At 38.9% G+C, this 19,415-nt stretch overlaps 1 protein-coding gene across 4 annotated transcripts in view; it reads right to left on the minus strand.

Annotated features, from left to right (window-relative positions):
* Positions 1-261: 261 nt before the first annotated feature.
* The window catches only part of LOC134357948 (solute carrier family 12 member 7-like), a 265,931-nt gene continuing 246,777 nt past the window's right edge, over positions 262-19,415 (minus strand). For all 4 annotated transcript variants that reach the window (XM_063069755.1, XM_063069753.1, XM_063069754.1 and 1 more), the window contains 4 exons: positions 18,405-18,580; positions 13,571-13,585; positions 5,636-5,769; positions 262-3,633 (listed from right to left, as the gene is read on the minus strand). In XM_063069755.1, coding sequence (XP_062925825.1) covers positions 3,542-3,633; positions 5,636-5,769; positions 13,571-13,585; positions 18,405-18,580 — 417 coding nt within the window. In that variant the 3' untranslated portion in view covers positions 262-3,541. The remainder of the gene's footprint in view (positions 3,634-5,635; positions 5,770-13,570; positions 13,586-18,404; positions 18,581-19,415) is intronic.

Genomic DNA, 19,415 nt, shown 5'->3' on the forward strand with positions numbered 1-19,415 from the left:
ACTAGATTAGCAAATTACAATAAGAATACTTAGCAAAAGAGTTTTGTTTTTCTTTACTTTCTTCTTTGTCTAAAAATAATAACATTTGCTGTGGTATAGCTGTACGCACTGGGTGCTCTTTGGTACTGCACTTGACTAACTTTTATTCAAATGAACTCAAATTTTATTTTAGATCTTTAAGTTACAGCATGATTAAATATAAAGAACAACGTCTAAGTTGAGACCAAAAAAAAAGATAGGCTCCAGTGAGGCTCTTGTGTGTAGGAAATCCATATTAATCAAATACTTTCCCAGAAATACAATCAGATCAAAATGCAAATAATAACTGGTAAAAAAAAATGAGGCTATGGATAACTTAGGAAGTGTGATGTGGCATTTACATGTGTGCAAAGGCTATGCCTCAATTCTGGACGAGGCAGTAACCTTCACATCATTTTTAAACAGGTTTATATTAATATCTACACAGTAAAAAATAAACTTTTTTGAGACAATGCTTCAGACTGAATCTATTTGGCTTGTGTGGATTTAGTTTGTAATAATTCATTACCAATGTCAATTCAGACTGAAAATATCAAGGGATACAACATTTGTACACAGTATTCCACTTGTAGGAAACTATACGCCTAGTACAGTAATAAAAATACAACAGTGCAATAGTTTCAACTGGATATATTACATATTGTCTTTTACCATCATTCATGAATGGTAGTGATCGAAAAGGCCAGCAATTTCATATTTACAAATGTCAAGTTGTTAAATACACATTTTGTAATTTGTATAAAAAAGGAACAAATTTAAAATTTTATTTTCATCTATTCCAGTTTTAAAGAAATCTTGTTCCTCTCACATCACCTCCCTCCAAGAACATAGTGGGGCAAAACCTCCTGAAAGCAAATTACTCTTTTTATTGAAGTTTTTTCCAGTGTAAATCCCAGTTTTCAAAAAACTTACTCACAAGTAAAAAGAAATGTGAAAAATAAAAGATAACCCACGTTAGTTATCCACCATAACCAGTACAAAAACAAAAGATAACTACAATATAATAATCAAATGGTGCAGCTACTGCTTGTGATTTTAAAATTTGAGAAAAAGAGCAATTTCACAGCATTTGTGCAGTTTGGTTTTAACCTGGAATTCTACAGTACTGGTTCCAAGTGTGCAGAGCTAAACCAAAAGGTATTTTAGATATGCAACCTCACCCCAAGGATACTTGTAACATCATGCTTGGGCCAGGGCAAATCCACTTCTGCTCAATGTTTCTGCTGCTCCTCAGGACCCAAATCCCCATATTCCACATCTATTCAGGCACAGATAATACCTTCTGAATCACACATGAATGACAGACTCTCTGCAACTCATTGAATTAGTTTGAGGAAGACTGCTATATGGAGGCTAATATGAAGGCCCACACTTTCATCCCTCCTACTGAAAGGACAGTGACAAGAGGCCCTCCTTATCTTAATGAGGAAAAACTGCTGTTTTGGGGGAACTAGGACTTTGTTTGAAAAAAAGAACAAAGATATCAGAGTGTCAGAGAAGGAAGTTGCTTCCAAACCAGCAGCAGATCGGAGTGCATAGCTGAGCAGTGATCTTAATGAACAGTGCACAGAGTTATATCCACTATAAGGAAAATATTCAAATGAGCAAGACAAATGTGTATGTTTTGTATTTTCAGTTGACTAATTCTACCTTGGGTTCATTCCTTATGGTAACTGATTGCTGGAAATTGACAGTTATAATTATTGGAACCACTTTGCTGATCTCTTTAGAAGGTGGAGCACTGCTTGGAAAATTCAGCTGAAAAAGCTCACAACCAGGAGCAAGAAGCATTGAGAATACAAATTTTACACAGTTTGAACAAAAGTTCATAGTATGGAACTTAAACTCATGAAACCATAACTACAAAAGGGAAGATGCTACACAATGTAACCACAGATACATTTCAGTCTCTGACTTGTGCAATTTCCCATGAGGAGGATGCAGGTTCAGCAGGTATGGTGGGCAAGTTGAAGACTGAGTCTTCAGAAGTTTTAGCAAAGGCCAATTTTGAAATGTCAGCTTTCATGTCTAATCCGTGTTTGCGATGGCTTATACAACTGTTATCATAATTAAATCAGTGACCAGGTAATCCTGCAGCTCTCTTATACTGAAATGAATTGATGTGGAAAACCTACAAAAAAGGAAGGCCAGTAACATCTACAGTAAAGCCCACTGCTTCCAGTTGATAATTTCTGCAAGTCCATATGGTCACTGGGAGAGTGTGTCAGAATTGGTATGGGTGTGTACAAAAATTACGCAATGAATGTGTGGGCTTGGAATTGGGCAACAGAAGGCAGCACATCTATTGGTCATTTGTTAATGAAAATTTAGCAGGGAATTTTGAAGATTATGTTAACTTAATACTCAGTTGTTCATAAAACGCTAGTTGTAAAATGAGGAAAAAGCCTTGGAAGTATGAATGCACACACTAAATGAGAGCTGTTTAAATAAGAGATACTTGCCTACCTACCTTCATTCTAGGGTGGGTAAATACCCAAGGCATTGCTCCCTATGGCCAAAAAGTAATAAGTTAAAATCTTGATTAAGAAGCAGAAGCCGTGCTCCTAACTGTATTGTTATATACACAAATTCTTTATTTTAATGCTGTTTTTTTCATTTGTAGAAAATGTATCTGACATTATATAGCACATTCCTAAAATTAAAATTCATTTAATCTGCAACATAGTGTGCATATTTGTGAAAACAGGGTGAGATTAAACCTATCCTACTGCAACTAATTAGACAAATGTTAAAAGAAATAAGAGTGATGTGTCACAAAGTCTCAGGGAGTGCCCACAATCAGCATGGTAGACCTGCTTAAAATCAGATAGACCTTTCATTTCTCCCCAATTTTTACTGAACCACTTCTGAATGGAGGTGATACATCACAGCCACTTGGAATAAAAAGAGCAGGAGGGCCTCCTGGTGGTCAATACTAGCAAGTGCCTGGATAGAGGCTGCCTGCATATCAGGTCTGCATGTCCAGCCAAACTACGGATGACTTGAGAATACACAAAATAAGGATTGCACACTTGTTTGTATAACAAAACCAAAACACAGGCAGAATGAATAATTCTTCCCTCAAAATAGTCCATCCTTCTCATTCCATTCCGTTTTGACCAGTCTATTTCTGCAGAAAGCAGAGGCATAACCATTCTCTACTTGCACCATTTAACACACCAGCACTATTGACAGTGGTACACATTTCGATTACAGAATTTATAAAGAACTGTTCAGAGAGTGAAATGAAAACATAAAACAAGCTTTGAGTGCAAGTTTTTTGCTTTCATTAAGGAAAGTGCAGCAACGATTCCAGTCATCTGGAGTCATGGGAAAGAACACCCATGGAGTCTCTTAACTGTCAGGATGCTCTTGTCTTCTGCCATTACCAAAAATACCAGCAGCAGATGAAATACAAAAGCTCCCTGTTCCCATGTCACTGATCAAATTTGTTGGCACCATTTGGTAAATATGCTTCAAGCCAAGCTATTGGGTTGTAGGTCTAGGAGTAAATGGTGATCACTTCACTGCCACCGCCTCGCACCATCAGCACTCGGTTCAAGCCCTCAGTCAGCACCTCCAGGAACTCCATATCTGTCAAGCTCCAAGTCAAGGACTGAATGTATTTTCCATTGGAGAGCCAGGTGAAGCACCAGTGCCCACTTTAGCAGGTACTGCATCAGAAGGAATGTGATTAAAGTGAAGATCAAAAGATTCAGTGTCAAAATTCAGAAGAGTGTTTAGAGACAAGCGATGGATTAAAAACTATTTGGCCTCAGCAGTGTCTTATAGACACTTTTAAGTTAAGAAATCAGGTGTGCAGTTCTCCCAGCTTTGATAGCACTTTCCAACACAAACCTGATAGTTTTAAGAAGCACCCCATATTCCATTTTGCTGGCCATCCTTTGCTTACCTTTTATTTGTTTTGCTGAGTTTGGCCAGCACCGTTAAACAAGCTATCCCCACTGATCAGAGTGTTTCTTGAGGCAGTACACATTTAATTATACGTCCATGATACTATCCCAGAAACATAAAAGTGCTTCTATTCTCTTACAACAAAGCGTCTTTTCAGTGCTTTGAGTCCATGGTGGTTGTTAAACGCAATTGTAGCCATCCCACTTATTTCCCTGTAATCTGTTCTTTGACACAAGTCCATTAGCTCTTACAATAGGGGCAATTTAAAAGGGCTTACTTATGACAACTGATTAAGCTTTGAGGATGTGGGAGGAATCTGGAGCATCCAGGGGAAACCAATGCAATTCTAGGGAGAATGTACAATCTCCAACAGACAACACCCAAACCTAGGTCACTGGAGCTAAGAGACAGTTGTACTGCCTGCAGTGTCACTGTGCTAACCTTTATACCAAGCGGTACAATCTCAAACAGTTGAAACCACTGAGGAGATCACACTCCAACCAAAGTAGACTTTAAACTTTATAGATGAAGTTGTTTGCTATAAATGTGCTTTAAATGAAGGAGAGTCCAGATATGGACACTAACTACAGAGAAATGTTAGAGCATGACTGAAGATTGCAGCTGGCTAGGTTTACAAAAATCATACAATACTTCCTTTAGAAAAGACGCAGGAAGAATTTTTAAAAGAAATACACACAGACAGGCGTCTGCACTTCACTTCCCTAAAGGCTCGAGTCAGCTTCTTCAAACAGACAGAAATTCTTGGTTCTGAGCTATTGAATCATAAATGCTCACAAGATTGAGGAAATGATGAAGCTATTTCTCTTTTTATAACGTTTTGAAGTTCAGTGGTTTAAAAAACGAACTGAGATAAATTATGATTTTAGGAACAGTTTGTAAGGTGGGTGAAAATATAATCTTGCTTTTCAAGAGGGAATTTGATGAGAATTGGATAAGTAATGTGGTGGCCTTTAGGAATAGATTCGTGAAAAAGAACTAAATGAACTGCTTAACTAGACAACAGCATACATTAAATAGGTGAAACTGCTTACCATAACTAATGTTCTTCAGTGGTTTCAGAACCAACAGCTACTTCAGCTACTGTTTGAAGATGATGTGACAAAAATAAAATTTTTTCAGCAGTACTTTACCACAGTAAAAAAATGACCACACTTTTATTATGAAGGGAATAGTGGTTGAGAGGAAGCTGCCTGCAATGTACAAGGCCAGGAGGGTTGAATTGCAACTGTTAAATAGGATTATGCCTCAGTGATATTCACAGAAAGTTTAGAGAAAATGCAGGAATATTGATGTGCAGACTGAATGAAGTGGAAGAGACTGGGGTCCAGTGTCGTTGTAGGGGGTGCCTGGATGTCTGGCTTAAGGCTATGGGAAAAATGAAAGAGTCAGGGAGGCAGTGGAATAAACAATTTCCATTTTTTATCTCATAGTCACTGGAAGTGAGGGACTTAGTAAGATGTTTAAAATAGAAAAGGGCTGAGTGATATGTTTTATAATAGTGGTAAAAATGTGGCTTTCAAAAAGGAGAATTAAATGTTCTGGACAGTTAATGTGCAGAATAGAGCCCTTTGTGAATACAGGTCATTCAAAACAAATCACATCAATACTTACCCATGCCTCATTTTTTCACCAATTTGGAGTTACAGAGTTAAAAGGATACAGTTTTCATCCCCTTGTCTGTTTCTAGGAGGGCCAGGCATGTTCAGTAACACAAGTCTGGCATCCTGGGATTTGTTTACAACAACTTCATTGAGTCTCACTGCAGTATGCATCCGCCTAACATTGGACTGATTCCTGAAAGAGAGGATGATCGATTATTGATGGATGCTGTTTGAGTCAAATAATCAAAATACAAGCCATCATTTACATAACAGGCAAGTCAGGCAGATAGAAGCAAAAATAGGTTTGGTTAATAATCCTGTTGACATTTACAGAACTTGGAATAAAATAAATTTAACATAATACTGAATTATCTCAAAAAAAATTTTTGGAATAGCAACAACCTGTTCCAAAATAGACAACTCTTTTAATTCACTTCCTTTATTCACATTCAACTGAAAAATAGTCTGACTATATATTTTGTTAAAATTGTGAGGTAATAGTTCCATTACACGTTGGGAACTGGGGACTATCCAATGTCTCTCAATAGTTCCTATTTTGTTACAAATTTAGATTGATGGCTCCTTGACTAGGCTCAGTAGCGTCAGATACTCCCAGTGCAGTCTGAGAAACATGCTCACTGGAATATTTGCTTTTGCACAGTGAAAGGTGAAACAAAACTACTTGTCGTGATGGAGACTGGATACTTTCCTTACTTCAAACTTTGCTAGAAGGTTGGATGATGATTTTCTGGCGGTGCACACTGATAAACTGCTTTGTTTCACAATAAGACTGGAACACATTTCTGGCCATAACAATTGCAGAGCCATCATGTTATGAAACTTGACAGCAAATGTGTAATTTCCACACAAGTGTGGCTAATGTAGAAATCCAGATATTACTTTGAGCAGCTCAAAACTGCTTCACAGGGTGCAAAGTTCTATAACTACTGGTTGCAGGAGTGTCACTGACTTCTATTGAGTGTTAAACGTGTTAATTACTGCTGAGCAAACTCTCATTCCTTAAAAGATTTCTTGGAATGTTTTCTGCACAGTGACAGGCTAGAAAATTACTTATAGTTGATCTTTGAGGAATGTTTGCAATACTGTTTTCTGAAAATTATGCACTTTCAATTCATTTTGCAAGAAATGATTAAAAAACAGTAATATAACATCCCTTCACAGTCTGAAGGGTGTTCTTTAATCTGCTGACTAGATTTTATATGGACTAATGCCACAGCAGCATGTTCCCTTTCAAAAGGGTACACTGCTGTACAGATCATAAGATTTTGCAAACTGTTGCTACGATGTACACGGGTTACTTTGGAAGCTGGTGTGTGATCAGAAATGCATTATGTAGATAAATTCCAAGATTGCAATAGAACGGAAGAGTTCCAAACTATCTTTGTAATATAATTCAAATAATTACATTAGTGTTTCTAAAGGAAGAAATCATCCCATTTCATTCTTAAGTGTAGTTTTTCCTCTAGTAGAAAGAGAAAAGTAGATGTTTTGTCCATCTAATCAATAGTGATGCCTAGTTAAGCAGTTATAATCATGCAGAATATTAAAAATAATCTATGTACTCCTAACTTTTTGGACCTCAAAACCAACTCTTCTAACTTAATGTAAAAGATTATGTACAGATTCAACACTTCAAATAACAGCCATTTCGCTTATATAATGTTGTCAATGTGAAGAATGCTCTGGCTATTCCACTCTCGTGGTGCAAGGAAATCAGATGACGGAAAGAAAAATGTTTATACAGGAAACAGGTGGGAAGTGAATTCCAAAGCATGGGATCCAGTCAGCTGATTGCTCTGTTACATTCATGAGGAGGAAGAAAAGAGATTCAGATGAAGTGTAAGCTAGCTAAAATCCAGGGGAAAATGCTGTTTAAAAGACATTTGGCAGGTACATGAATAGGGAAGGCTTAGTGGGACATGGACAACCACAGACAAATGGAAGTAGCTCAGGAACGCACCTTGGTCAGTGTGGTTTGAGTGTTTGTGCTGTATAACACTGACTCTAGCTGATGAAGATAATGAACTCATGTGTAGCAAAGCAACAGAGGGACTTGAAATAAATAAACAGAATTTCAATTCTGATATATTGAAAGACCATTATGAGGATAAGTGATAATGCACGTAAATGCAATAATGAAGAAATCCTCTACTTACTTAGAAATCTGCAAAGACTCGGCATGACTTCTAGAACTTGGACAAACTTCTAAAGGTGTGTGGAGGAGGGTATATTGACTGGCTGCATCACTGCCTGGTGCGAAGACATCAATGCCCTTGAACAGAAAATCCTACAAAAAGTAGTGGATACAGCCCAGTCTATCATGGGTAAAGCCCTCCCTACCATTGAGCACATCTACATAGATCGTTGTCACAGGAAAGCAGCATCCATCATCAGGTCATGCTCTTTTCTCATTTTTGCCATCAGGAAGGAGGGACAGGAGCCTCGGGACTCACAGCATCAGATTCAGGAACAGTTATTGCGCAACAGTGGGGATAACTTAACTCAACTTCACTTGCCCTCTTACTAAACTATTCCCACAACCTGTAGACTTACTCTTAAGGACTCTTTATCACATTTTCTCAATATTTATTGCTCATTATTTATTTATTTTTGTATTTGCATGGCCTGTTGCCTTTTGCATACTGGTTGTCTACCCTGTTGGTGCGGTCTTTCACTGATGGTCTTTTCTCCTTGTAGCGACGGAGGATGAGAGGTGACCTGATAGAGGTGTACAAGATGATGAGAGCCATTGATCGTGTGGATAGTCAGAAGCTTTTTCCCCAGGGCTGAAATGGCTAACACAAGAGGGAACAGTTTCAAGTTGCTTGGAAGTAGGTACAGAGGAGATGTCAGGGGTAAGCTGCTTTTTTTTTTTAAAACGCAGAGTGGTGAGTGGGTGGAATGGACTGCCAGTGATAGTGGCAGAGGCAGATACAATAGGGTCCTATAAGAGACTCCTGGATAGGTACATGGGGCTTAGAAAGATAGAGGGCGATGGGTAATCCGAAGTAATTTCTAGAGTATGTACATGTTTGGCACAGCATTGTGGGCGAAAGGGCCTGTATTATGCTGTAGGTTTTCTATGTTTCTATGATTCTATTATGGTTATTGATTTATTCAAAATTCAAAGTTCATAGTAATTTTTATTATCAAAGAACGTATGTCACCACATACAACCCTGATTCATTTTCCTGCGGGCATACTCAGCAAATCTACAGAATAGTAACTATAATAGGATCAATGGAAGTTCAACTAGAGTGCAGAGACAAACAATTGTGCATGTGCAATTATAAATAGATACCAATAAAGAGAATATGTAATAACAAAATAAAGAGTCCTTAAAATGAGATCATTGTTGTGGGAAAACCTCAATGGATGGGAAAGTGAGTGTAGTTATCCCTTTTTGTTCAGGAGCCTGATGGTTGTGGGGTGGTAACTGCTCCTGAGCATAGAGGTGCAAGTCCTGAGGCTCCTGTACATTCTAGCTGGTGGCAACAGCAAGAGAAGATCATGGCCTGGGTGGTAAGGATCTCTGATGGTGGATGCTGCTTTCCTATGATGGTGTTTCATATAGATGTGCTTAATGACTGTGAGGGCTTTACCCATGATGTACTGGGCCAAATCCACTGCCTTTTGTAAGATTTTCCCTTCACAGGCATTGGCATTTTGATACCAGGCCATGATGTAGCCGGTCAATACACTCACCACTACACAACTATAGAAGTTTGTCAAAATTTTAACTGCCATGCTGAAATTCCACAGACTCCTCATGAAGTAGAGGTGCTGCCATGCTTTCTTCACAATTGCACTTATGTGCTGGGTCCAGGACAGGTCCTCTGAAACAATAATATCCAGGAATTTAAAGTTGCTAATCCTTTGATCCTCCAATGAGGACAGGCTCATGGACCTCTGGTTTCCCTCTTACGAAGTCTACAACCAGTTCCTTGTTTAGCTGACACTAGTTAGATGTTGTTGTTATGACACCACTCAACCAGATTTTCAATCTCCCTCCTGTATGCTGATTCATCACCACCTTTGGTTCAGCCCACTACAGTGCTGTCATCAGCAAACTTCAATATGGTATTGGAGCATTGCTTAGCGACACAGTCATAGGTGTAAACGGAGTAGAAGAGGGTGCTAAGCACCTGTCTTAATGGAAATTATGGAGGAGATGCTTTTGCACTAGGAGGCAATGAAGCCAGGGAGTTTATTAATTAGATTTGAGGGGAAGATGGTATTATGTAAAAACTGAGCTGTAGTTGATAAACAGCAACCTGATGCATGCATCTTTGCTGTCCAGATGTTCCAGGGTTGTGTGAAGAACTAGTGAGATGGCACCTACTGTGGATCTGCTGCTTCGGTAGGCAAATGGGAGCGGATCCAAGTCGCCTCTCAGGCAGGAGCTGATATGCTTCATCATTATCCTCTCAAAACTTTTCATCACTGTCGATGTAGGTGTAACTGGGCGATAGTCATTGAGGAAGGTCACCATGTTCTTCTTGGGCACCGTTATAATTAAAGCTGCTTAAAGCAGGTGGGTACCACACACAACCAAAGTGAGAGGTTAAAGGTATCAGTGAATACACCAGCCAGTTGATCAGCACAGATCTTTAGCACATGGCCAGGTACCCTGTCCTATTCTGATGCTTTCCTTAGATTTACTCTTCTGAAGGCAGCCCACATGTCAGCTTCAGATATTGAGATCAAAGGATCATTGGGAGATGTGGGGGTTCACGTTGGTTTGTTAATATTCTGATGGTCAAAGCAACCATAGAAGGCACTGAGCTCATATGGAATCAAAGCTCTGCTGTCGCCATGTCATTTGATTTAACTTTGTAGGAGGTTATAGCATTCAAACCCTGCTACAGCTGTCAAGCATCTTTTGTTGATTCCAATTTGGTCTGGAATCTCCAGTTCGCCCACGAATGGTTTTCTGGAGATCATACCTGCAACCTCTTGTAGCATTCTTGGTCTCCAGACTTAAATGCCTCTGATCTACCCTCAGCAAATTTCGGACCTCATAGTTCACCCAGGGCTTCTGATTGGGGAAGACTCTGAATGATTTAGTAGGACATACTCATCCGCAGCTGTTAAAGTCCGTTACAACCATGGTGTATTCATTCAGATCTTTAGACTGCTGCCTGAACATGGCCCAGTCCACTGACTTAAAGCAATCCTGTAATCATTCCTCTGCCTCCCATGATCATCTCATGTCTTAATCTCTGGAGCCTTGCTTTGTAGCCTCTGCCCACAAGTACAAATATGAGTACGCCCCCAAGAAAATGAATCTCAGGATTGTATATACTGACATGTACGTACTTCAATCATAAATTTACTTTGAACTTTGAAGTCATAAATAAATATTGGTCAAGATATAAATTCGGTCAAAGTGAAATTTATAGATTATAGTTCATGAGGAAAGATTTATACAAGAGTTGCATGCATACTGGTTTCACAGAGGAGATAGTTGAGAGATAATAGAAAGCCACAGGCAGTAAGGTATATACGTGAGGAAGGTTGCTGCAATAGACAAGGCTATTGCTAGTTTGCCACTGTGGGTTTTAAAAGTAGTTGTAACCTTTCATCTCTGTAAAGCTTAGAGAATCTCAGCTTTACTGATGGAACTCTGGAGAACATTGTGTGGGTTTAAATAGCAATGGATTAAGATGTACGGCAGATGAACGTTGGCTGATATTCATGTTTATACTCTTAGGTCTCCTTCTATTCCATCATTTTATGTCCTGCAGTGCACTCCTTTTTTCTTTGTCCATCTGTATATTCCGCTTCCTCTTAAACACATTCATACCTCTTATCTCAACAGTTCCTTTTGGCAATAGCTCCACATTCTAACCACACAATGAGGAAAGAAGTTTCTCCCGAATTGCCAATGCAGTCAATAACATGCAATTTAAGATCCTAATTCTGGGGTCACCATTATGTAACAACTCTTCTCTGTATACCTTAGCAGACACTTTTGCAGTCTTAAAGGCTTCAAACTGCTCAGCTCCCCGGTCGCTTATTCTTGCAGTTCTGCTAATTTCTTTGCAAACTGGTCTTGCATCCTTTATCAATGTCTCCATATATTTTTACAATTTAGCAAGAACCACCATTTGGGAATATTGTAAATGTAGCTGAACCAAATTTCAAGACATATGCAATGCACTTACTTCACTAATCAATTTTATTCCTCTACAAATGAATTCCAGTTCCAAATTTGTGTTTTTGAACAGCTGTATTAACTAGTAACGTTTTATTAGTGATCAATGTGTCAATACCCTGAAATCATCCTGTTCCTTCATTCAATTTGTACACACATTTTGAGCAGAATGTGAGCTCACTTATTTTCCTAGGCAGACTTCAAACTTCCATTAAACAAGGGGACTAATTTGCATATGGGCTTGAATACAGAAGAACAGTCTCTGCTTTAACATGAATCTTGAAGTTTCAAAACTCTTGAAATTAGGAAATTGCAATGCATCAACCTTGACAACAGTTAACAATGAAGGATATTTCAGAATTTTCAAAGCCTGAATAGAAATTTCATATAAAACGTAGAAAATGACTGCTGATCCTAAGAGCACCTTAATGGTCAGTCGAATACATGGATAAGAATTAAAGCCATACACAGGTCGGAGTTAATAAGGGTAGGGTCATTCCATTTCCTGAGGAACCTCCGTGGGCCTGCAACTGCTTAGATTACCAGTTCTTTTTAATTAGTGAGACCGAAACCTGTTACCTTTTGGTTGCTGTTAAGTTGTCATAAAAGAACACAAATGCTGGCTGTGAAATATCTGGTAAAATACTCAGATATGGATGAACCATAATCCCAACATCTACTGACACTGGGATGATAGAGTAGCACGCTTTCCATCTTGTGTTTTAAAAGCCCAAGATGTTAAATTGGTTTCAAATAGTATTAGGAAAGTTCTACCAGAAAGGCAGCCTTTTCTACGCCGGCTTCCCATCAGTGTATCAGGTTTTGAAACTGGTATGTAGCAACTTTCATTTCTTTGATGTTTCAGGAAGCAAAGCAGTATTAACACCATGACTTCACATGAAGCATTTGAAGTAACATTATTTGTCTAACCTTCCCACTGTAACATCAAAATGGCACACTTAGAATGGGAAAAATCTTCCCAAATTAGCAAAATGCTTGCCAACAAATTGCATCCAAAAGAAAAAAAACATTTAGACCTTTCCAGCACACAAAATCCAAAAGCTTCATCATTTGCTTAAATTAAGAAGCAAAATATTAAGACTTTATTTATGAAGATCTGTTGATTAGCCAATAAATTGTTCTGTAAGGGCTTTCTAAGATTAGTATTTAGCATTATTCCCCGCAACAACAAAATAAGGGCAGAGGTGTTGTTAAATAACTGGAAGGATGTTAGAAATACAGCTCAGTATGTTGCCTCCAGCAAATGGAAACATACATCCTTTCTACAAACAGGACTAGATAATGCCAGAAATAAGATTAAAGTTTCAGTTTGATTACTTTTCATCAGAACTAGGGAATGTTAGAAAACCAGACATGTTTTAAGTTGCAGGGAATGGAAGAGGGGAGAAACTATGGAGGTCAAGAAACAATGAATGGTGTCAGCTGTATGACAGAGTCAAAGGCTTGGTAGTAGCAGCTGATTTGATATGCAGATAGAAGAACAAGGACACTAATAAGAAGCAATGCTAGAAGTATGATGCACAGATCAACACTTACCACTAAAATTACATTTGAATATGCAAATTGTTTATTAATCAATAATAAAAAATGCAATCTTACCATTGCAACTGTTCAAACTGAATTACTCGTAGTGCTAAAGAAGCCCTGAGTTTTTATAATAAAATGTATGTAGATTAAGTCTCCGTGAGACTGTAGTTACTGAAGCTTTTGGAGAAATATCATCTGCTGTTAAGGACTATTTACAAATGGAAACACACAAAAGAAACAGATAAAATGAAGATCAAGTGAAACTTACAGACTTCCCCATTCGCTGAAAATAAAAAAAGACAAAAGTTACTGCAAAGTTGAAACATTAAAATCACGTTCCTAATTTCAGAAGGAGCTAAGCGTAAAGTTCATGACAATATTTTTGAAGTTTATGTATTTTAGTATAATAAAAAGATGACATCATAATCCAGTACACAGTTTCTTTTCTAACATACTAACATTCCACTTATTTGGGTACAGAACCCCTTGTAGCTAAGGTGCATTAAATTGGAATTGTTCTACTAGGTTCAATCATGCTCACACTGCCCATGTTTACCACCTGCACTTTTCCTGTCACTACAAATGACCCAGAAGAAGCCTAACCTCCCGGACTGAGCTGAACTGCAAAATGGATGAGACCATGAGTGGCAGCTAGAACCTGCAACAGTTTCTCATGCCTCTCATCCCCAGCTCACCATTGACGAATCAAGGATGTTTAAAAATTTAAATAATGTTAAAAATAATTGTTAGAAATAAAAAAAAGCAGATAAACTTAAAAAAAACATAACATATTCAAAATTAATTGAAAATTACCTTCTCAGCAAACCATAAGGTTTGCAGTTCCATAGAATTGCTGGAAGAGGGGAAGACCTATCCTCTCCTGGTACAGCTATTATCTTGCCTATTGCCCTACTCTTTCCCTGCTGCCCTATACTTTCTCATGCCCTATACTTTCTCATGCCCATCCAATTCCCATTTGAAAGAATTGACTGATAAACCATCCCACATGCCATGAATATTGGATCAGAACTACCATCTACGTAAACTAGAATTTCTTCACAAGCCTCTAGTAACTTTTGTTCCAAACCTTAAACTGGTGTCCCCTTATCATCACAGTTGACCATATCTCACCTTCTCCTCTTTGCTCTGAAGGAAACCCCACTTTCTGTATTCAAAAACTTATACCCCAAATGAACGGGATTGTACTGCATATATTAGCTAACCTAAGCGCAACGTTGAGTGGCTTAGTGCAAAGTACAAGACCCTTATTCAGGAGATAGACATTTGTTTTCCCTGAACAAAATGCTTGAGTCCAGCAATAGAGTAGGAGTTGAGATACCTGGGGACTCATCTCCAACTTGCCTCTGGTTTGCTATTATAGAACGACAACATAAAATTTACAAAATGGTACGCAATTTAACCCATCATATCTATAAAATTTCAAAAAAACTCATCTTGCAAGTCATCTTCTAATACTTGGTCAGGTTTCTTCAAATATACATTTAAGTACAGTTTAATTTCATGAGGGTTTCTGCTTCCATCACCTTTTTAGGCAATGAGGTCCTAAGCAATTTCAGCCTCTGGATGAAACTGTTTTTCTGATCTCCTCTCTAATCTTCCCACCAATAACTTTAAATTATGTCCTGTGGTTTTGACAAATTAACAAGGGAAGTAGGTCCTTCTTATCCGTACCCAAGGAGGGATGTAGTAGCCCTGAAAAAGGTCCAGAGGAGGTTCTCAAGAAAGATACCAGGAATGAAAAGAATATTTGATGGCTCTAATCCTGTACTCGACAGGAGCTCAGAAGGATGGGTGGAGGGGGTGGGAGAGCAAAGGGATCTCATGGAAACCTACTGAATACTGAAAGACCTGGATAGCTGAAATAGAGAGGATATTTTCATTAGCAGGAGAGTTTAGGATTCAAGGCAACACTCTCAGAATAAAAGGTTGTGTCTTTAGAACTGAGATTGGAAGGAATTTCTTCAGCCAGAGGGTTGTGAATCTACGAAACTTGTAACAATGGAGAGCTGTGGAGGCTAAATAATCGGGTTTATTGACATCAAATTGATAGGCTCTTGATTGGTAAAGAGGGTTAAGGGTTATGGGGAGGAAAGGGGAATGGGGTTGAAGTAAAAGTTGAAAAAAATTCGCCATGACTGAACGGCAGAGTAGGCTTGATAAGTCAACTGGGCTAATTTTGCTCCTACATCTTATTGTCTACCTGCAGGAAAAGGTAAATACAGATTTTAACTCAATCTGGAAATTGTAGGAAAATCATTGATTGTGATTTCAACAATTGGGCTAGCATTCCATTCCACTCCTGGGTAAAAGAGGGCAGTCAGTTGTTCTAGATCAAGCAGCCAAAGACCATCCGTTGGGTGGCAATGCCCTAAAGGGAATAGTGGAATGGGGGGGGGGGGAAGGGGGGTGATTTTGTAAATTTGATACCAGGGATGCCAAGACTTTTCATGTACAGCTTTAATGGAGATCTGCTTAACATAGCCCCAGGCAAGAAAGTTTTATATCTTTACCTTCAGGCAAGCTGGTGACTTGCTTGTTTATTAAAATTTGCATCAGATTCATATTCATTATACAACCTCCACCAGCACATTGGTCTCATTTACAATTATGTAAAATATACATTATTGTTATATATACCCTATCCGATTAATGTTCTGTTTGGTAACTGTTTACCACTAGCACTTTTGTACCCTCACAGGAGACAGATCTCATCACATTATTAAAGTTTCACTTGCACAAAGGGATCCAGCCAAAACTTCCTGTTCACTCTAGGGACAATAATGAACGTCACCAACCAGCCAATGTAAATCCTTCCATTCTTTCATCCCAGTCCTAGGCATTAATATTCTACTCAGTCTCATTAATCAATTAGTCCAGATACAAAATAGCCTATTGTTTCCTCTACTAATCTCCCAGTTAACTTAAGTGATTAATTACATTGTTACCTGCCATCAAATACTTTCTATGTTTAATAATATTAACCCAAATGCTTAGAAACAGCCTTTTCTGGATTTGCTCTAAAAAAAAATCAGAATTGAAAGGCATGCTTGGTTTAGTTTAGACCCCAAATGGAGTCATAAAGCACTTCACAGATCATTACAAAGTTGGTCTTAAATACAGCTGAGTTTACAAGTGATGAACTATTTAAAATATTGTGCTTCCTGCTGTGAACCCCCAGCTGAAATGGGTTAACTAGGAATTGTACAAATCAGGGACTTTCAGGTCAATGCAGATAAATAAAAACATATATAAAATCTCTCTGGGACCATTTCTAAATATAGCTCATTCGGGTGAAGTTTAAAAAAGTAACAAGTTACACTGGGTTACTATCCAAATATTCAAGGCTTATAATTATTGAACAAAAATGGCTGGAAACAATTTTATACAGTTACATGGAGGTATTTTAAATGAAACCGATTAAGACTCAGCCCAATTCACAATTTCACTTTCTCATTTGCCCTAATTGCCCGTCTCTGGGTGAAATAGCTAACAAGTCTACATAGGACGATGGGGTACTACCGCTGAATACTGAGAACAGCCTGGTTGTTAATCAGATCATGCCCTATAGTTTCAGCCATCCTATTGACTGAATATAAAACAATAATATTTTTCTCATCCTAAGGTTCTCCTGCTTTTAACCAGCTTGCAGTCTCAAACAATGACTAAGCGACCTATGTCCAATTCTATACGGTTAATCTGACTCAAAGGATGTCCATTACCAAATAATCACTGTGCTTGTCTTTTTTCCCCAATTGCTCAAGTGACCAGAGTCAGTTGGAATATGCAAGAATCACTAGGGTTAAGGAAAGAGTTTGAGCTGTTGGTGCCTATTGACTCTATTTATCTTTATAACTGAAGCTATCTCAGACCAGTGCAGACAACTCAAAATAATTCCGTGATCACCAACAGAGCATTCTTAATAGGAAAGCAAGTGACTAAATGCAGCATCATAAGCAAATGATACTGCGGATGCTGGAAATCTTGCGCAACACACAAGTGCTAGATGAATTCAGCAAGTCAGGCAACATCTACGGAGAGGAGTAAATAGTCAATGTTTCGGGCTGAGACCCTTCAACAGACTGGAAGGGAAGGGGGCAGAATCCAGAATAAGGTGGGGGGGGGAGGGGAGGGGAGGAGAGGGGAGGGCAGCGCAGCAAGGGGAGGAATACAAGCTAGCAGGAAACATAGGTTGGAGGGTGGGGAAGGGAGCCAGTGAATTAAGAAGCAGGGAGGTGATATTAAAGGGCTGGAGAAGAAAGAATCTAATAGGAGAGGACAGTGGACCACGGAAGACAGGGGAGGAAGAAGAGAACGGGAGTGAAATGCTGAGCATATGAGAAGGGGTGGGAGGGTAACCAGAATGGGGAATGGGAAAAGAGCATAGGTGGGAGTGGGGGTGGGGGAGGGAGTTAATTACCAGAAATTAGAGAGATTGTTGTTTATGCCATCAGATTGGACGCAACCACAAAAGGATATGAGGTAGTACTTCTCCGACTTGAGCTTAGCCTCATTGTCTCAACAGAGGAAGCAATAGACAGATATGTCAGAATGGGGGAATGGGAAGTCAAATTGAAATGGGTAGCAATCAGGAGATCCTATTTTTTTGCAGTGGACAGAGTGAAGGTGCTCAACAAAATGGCCCCCCAGTCCGCATCGGGTCTCACCGACGTAAAGAAGATTGCATCGGGAACACCAGGTACTACAGGTGACCCCAACAAACTCACAGGTAAAGTGCCATCTCACCTGGAAGGACGGTCTAGAGAGGCAGGTGTAGCACTTATAATGCTTGCAAGGACAAGTGCCAGGAGGGAGATCAATGGGGAGGGATGTGCAGCTGAGTCATATAGAGAGCGATCTCTATGGACAGCAGGGGGTGGGGGAGAGAGATGTGCTTAGTGGTAGGATTCTGTTGGAGTCGGCAGAAGTTACATAGATTGACGTGCTGGATGTGGAGGCTTGTGGTATGATAGGTAAGGACAGAGGGAACTATGACAGTGGGAAGATGGGGTGAGGGCAAATAAGTGGGAAATGGAGATGATGATAGTAATGAAAGGGAAAGAAATAAGACAAAGGCAACTTACGGTTTCATGTTAAAGACATCCCTCAAACCTTCTGATGATACCATTTCTTTATTTTTGTTCTTTTCTGCTGTGATTTTCTCTTTAGTCCAGGTCATGTGCACTCTTTCTGAAGGAACTGTAAGCCTGTCAGTCCCAGAGGAGTGAGCAGTTGTGTTCCTGTCATGCATCAGTTGGGCCTAAAAGATGCCAAATAGAGTAAGGGTCAATGAATTGGCACTGCCTCAGAATCGGAGAGTTGCAGGATTAGCCAAAATTATCAGCAGTTTCTTAGTTATGTGCAATAACACTTCTTCCCTGGATATGCCAAAGGCATCAAAAACTAACCAAATTGTGTGGAATTGATGTCACATTTAGACCCAGACCTGATTGTGCAGTATGTTCTCTTCTTTGAAAGTTCTTCTGAAATAGTCAGTTTATACTTTATAAAGAAATCCAGCAAGTTTATGGGCCTGTTACCTGGAGCTTGCCCACAAACCATCAGACATATATAATCAGTATCAAAAACTGCACAATAGGACTTAATCATTTCACAACCAATGTGGCACCATATTTCCAGCATTTTCTGTCATCTCATTTTAAATTTCCCACCAATGCAGTATTTTGTCTTTACGCAAATGGAAAAAAATGCTTTCCTGTAAGTGGAGCTCACTGCTATGAGGGGGGATAAAAAAGAACAGGTTCAGAAAAGATTCAGCAGATGCCTGCTGTTAATCTGCGCAGCTGGCTGAACAACATGAAGATCCATTGCTGCTCACAGCTCATTTAACACAGGACATTTAATTCATGGTATCACTATCCAAAGGAGCTATTCAATCACACTCCACTGCACTTTTCACAAAGCTCTACTAAGTTTTCATTCTAGAAATTTAACTAATTGTATTTTGAAAGTTATCACTAAATTATTTTTCACCATAATTTCAGACAGTACACTCCAAATTGCTCAAAATTCTCTCTCATTACCAAGGCTATTGGCTACTTAAAAAAATTCCAATCTTCCCACTCAAATTAGGA

Source organism: Mobula hypostoma, chromosome 17 (genome assembly GCF_963921235.1).
Source record: "Mobula hypostoma chromosome 17, sMobHyp1.1, whole genome shotgun sequence".
Lineage (NCBI taxonomy): Eukaryota > Metazoa > Chordata > Chondrichthyes > Myliobatiformes > Myliobatidae > Mobula > Mobula hypostoma.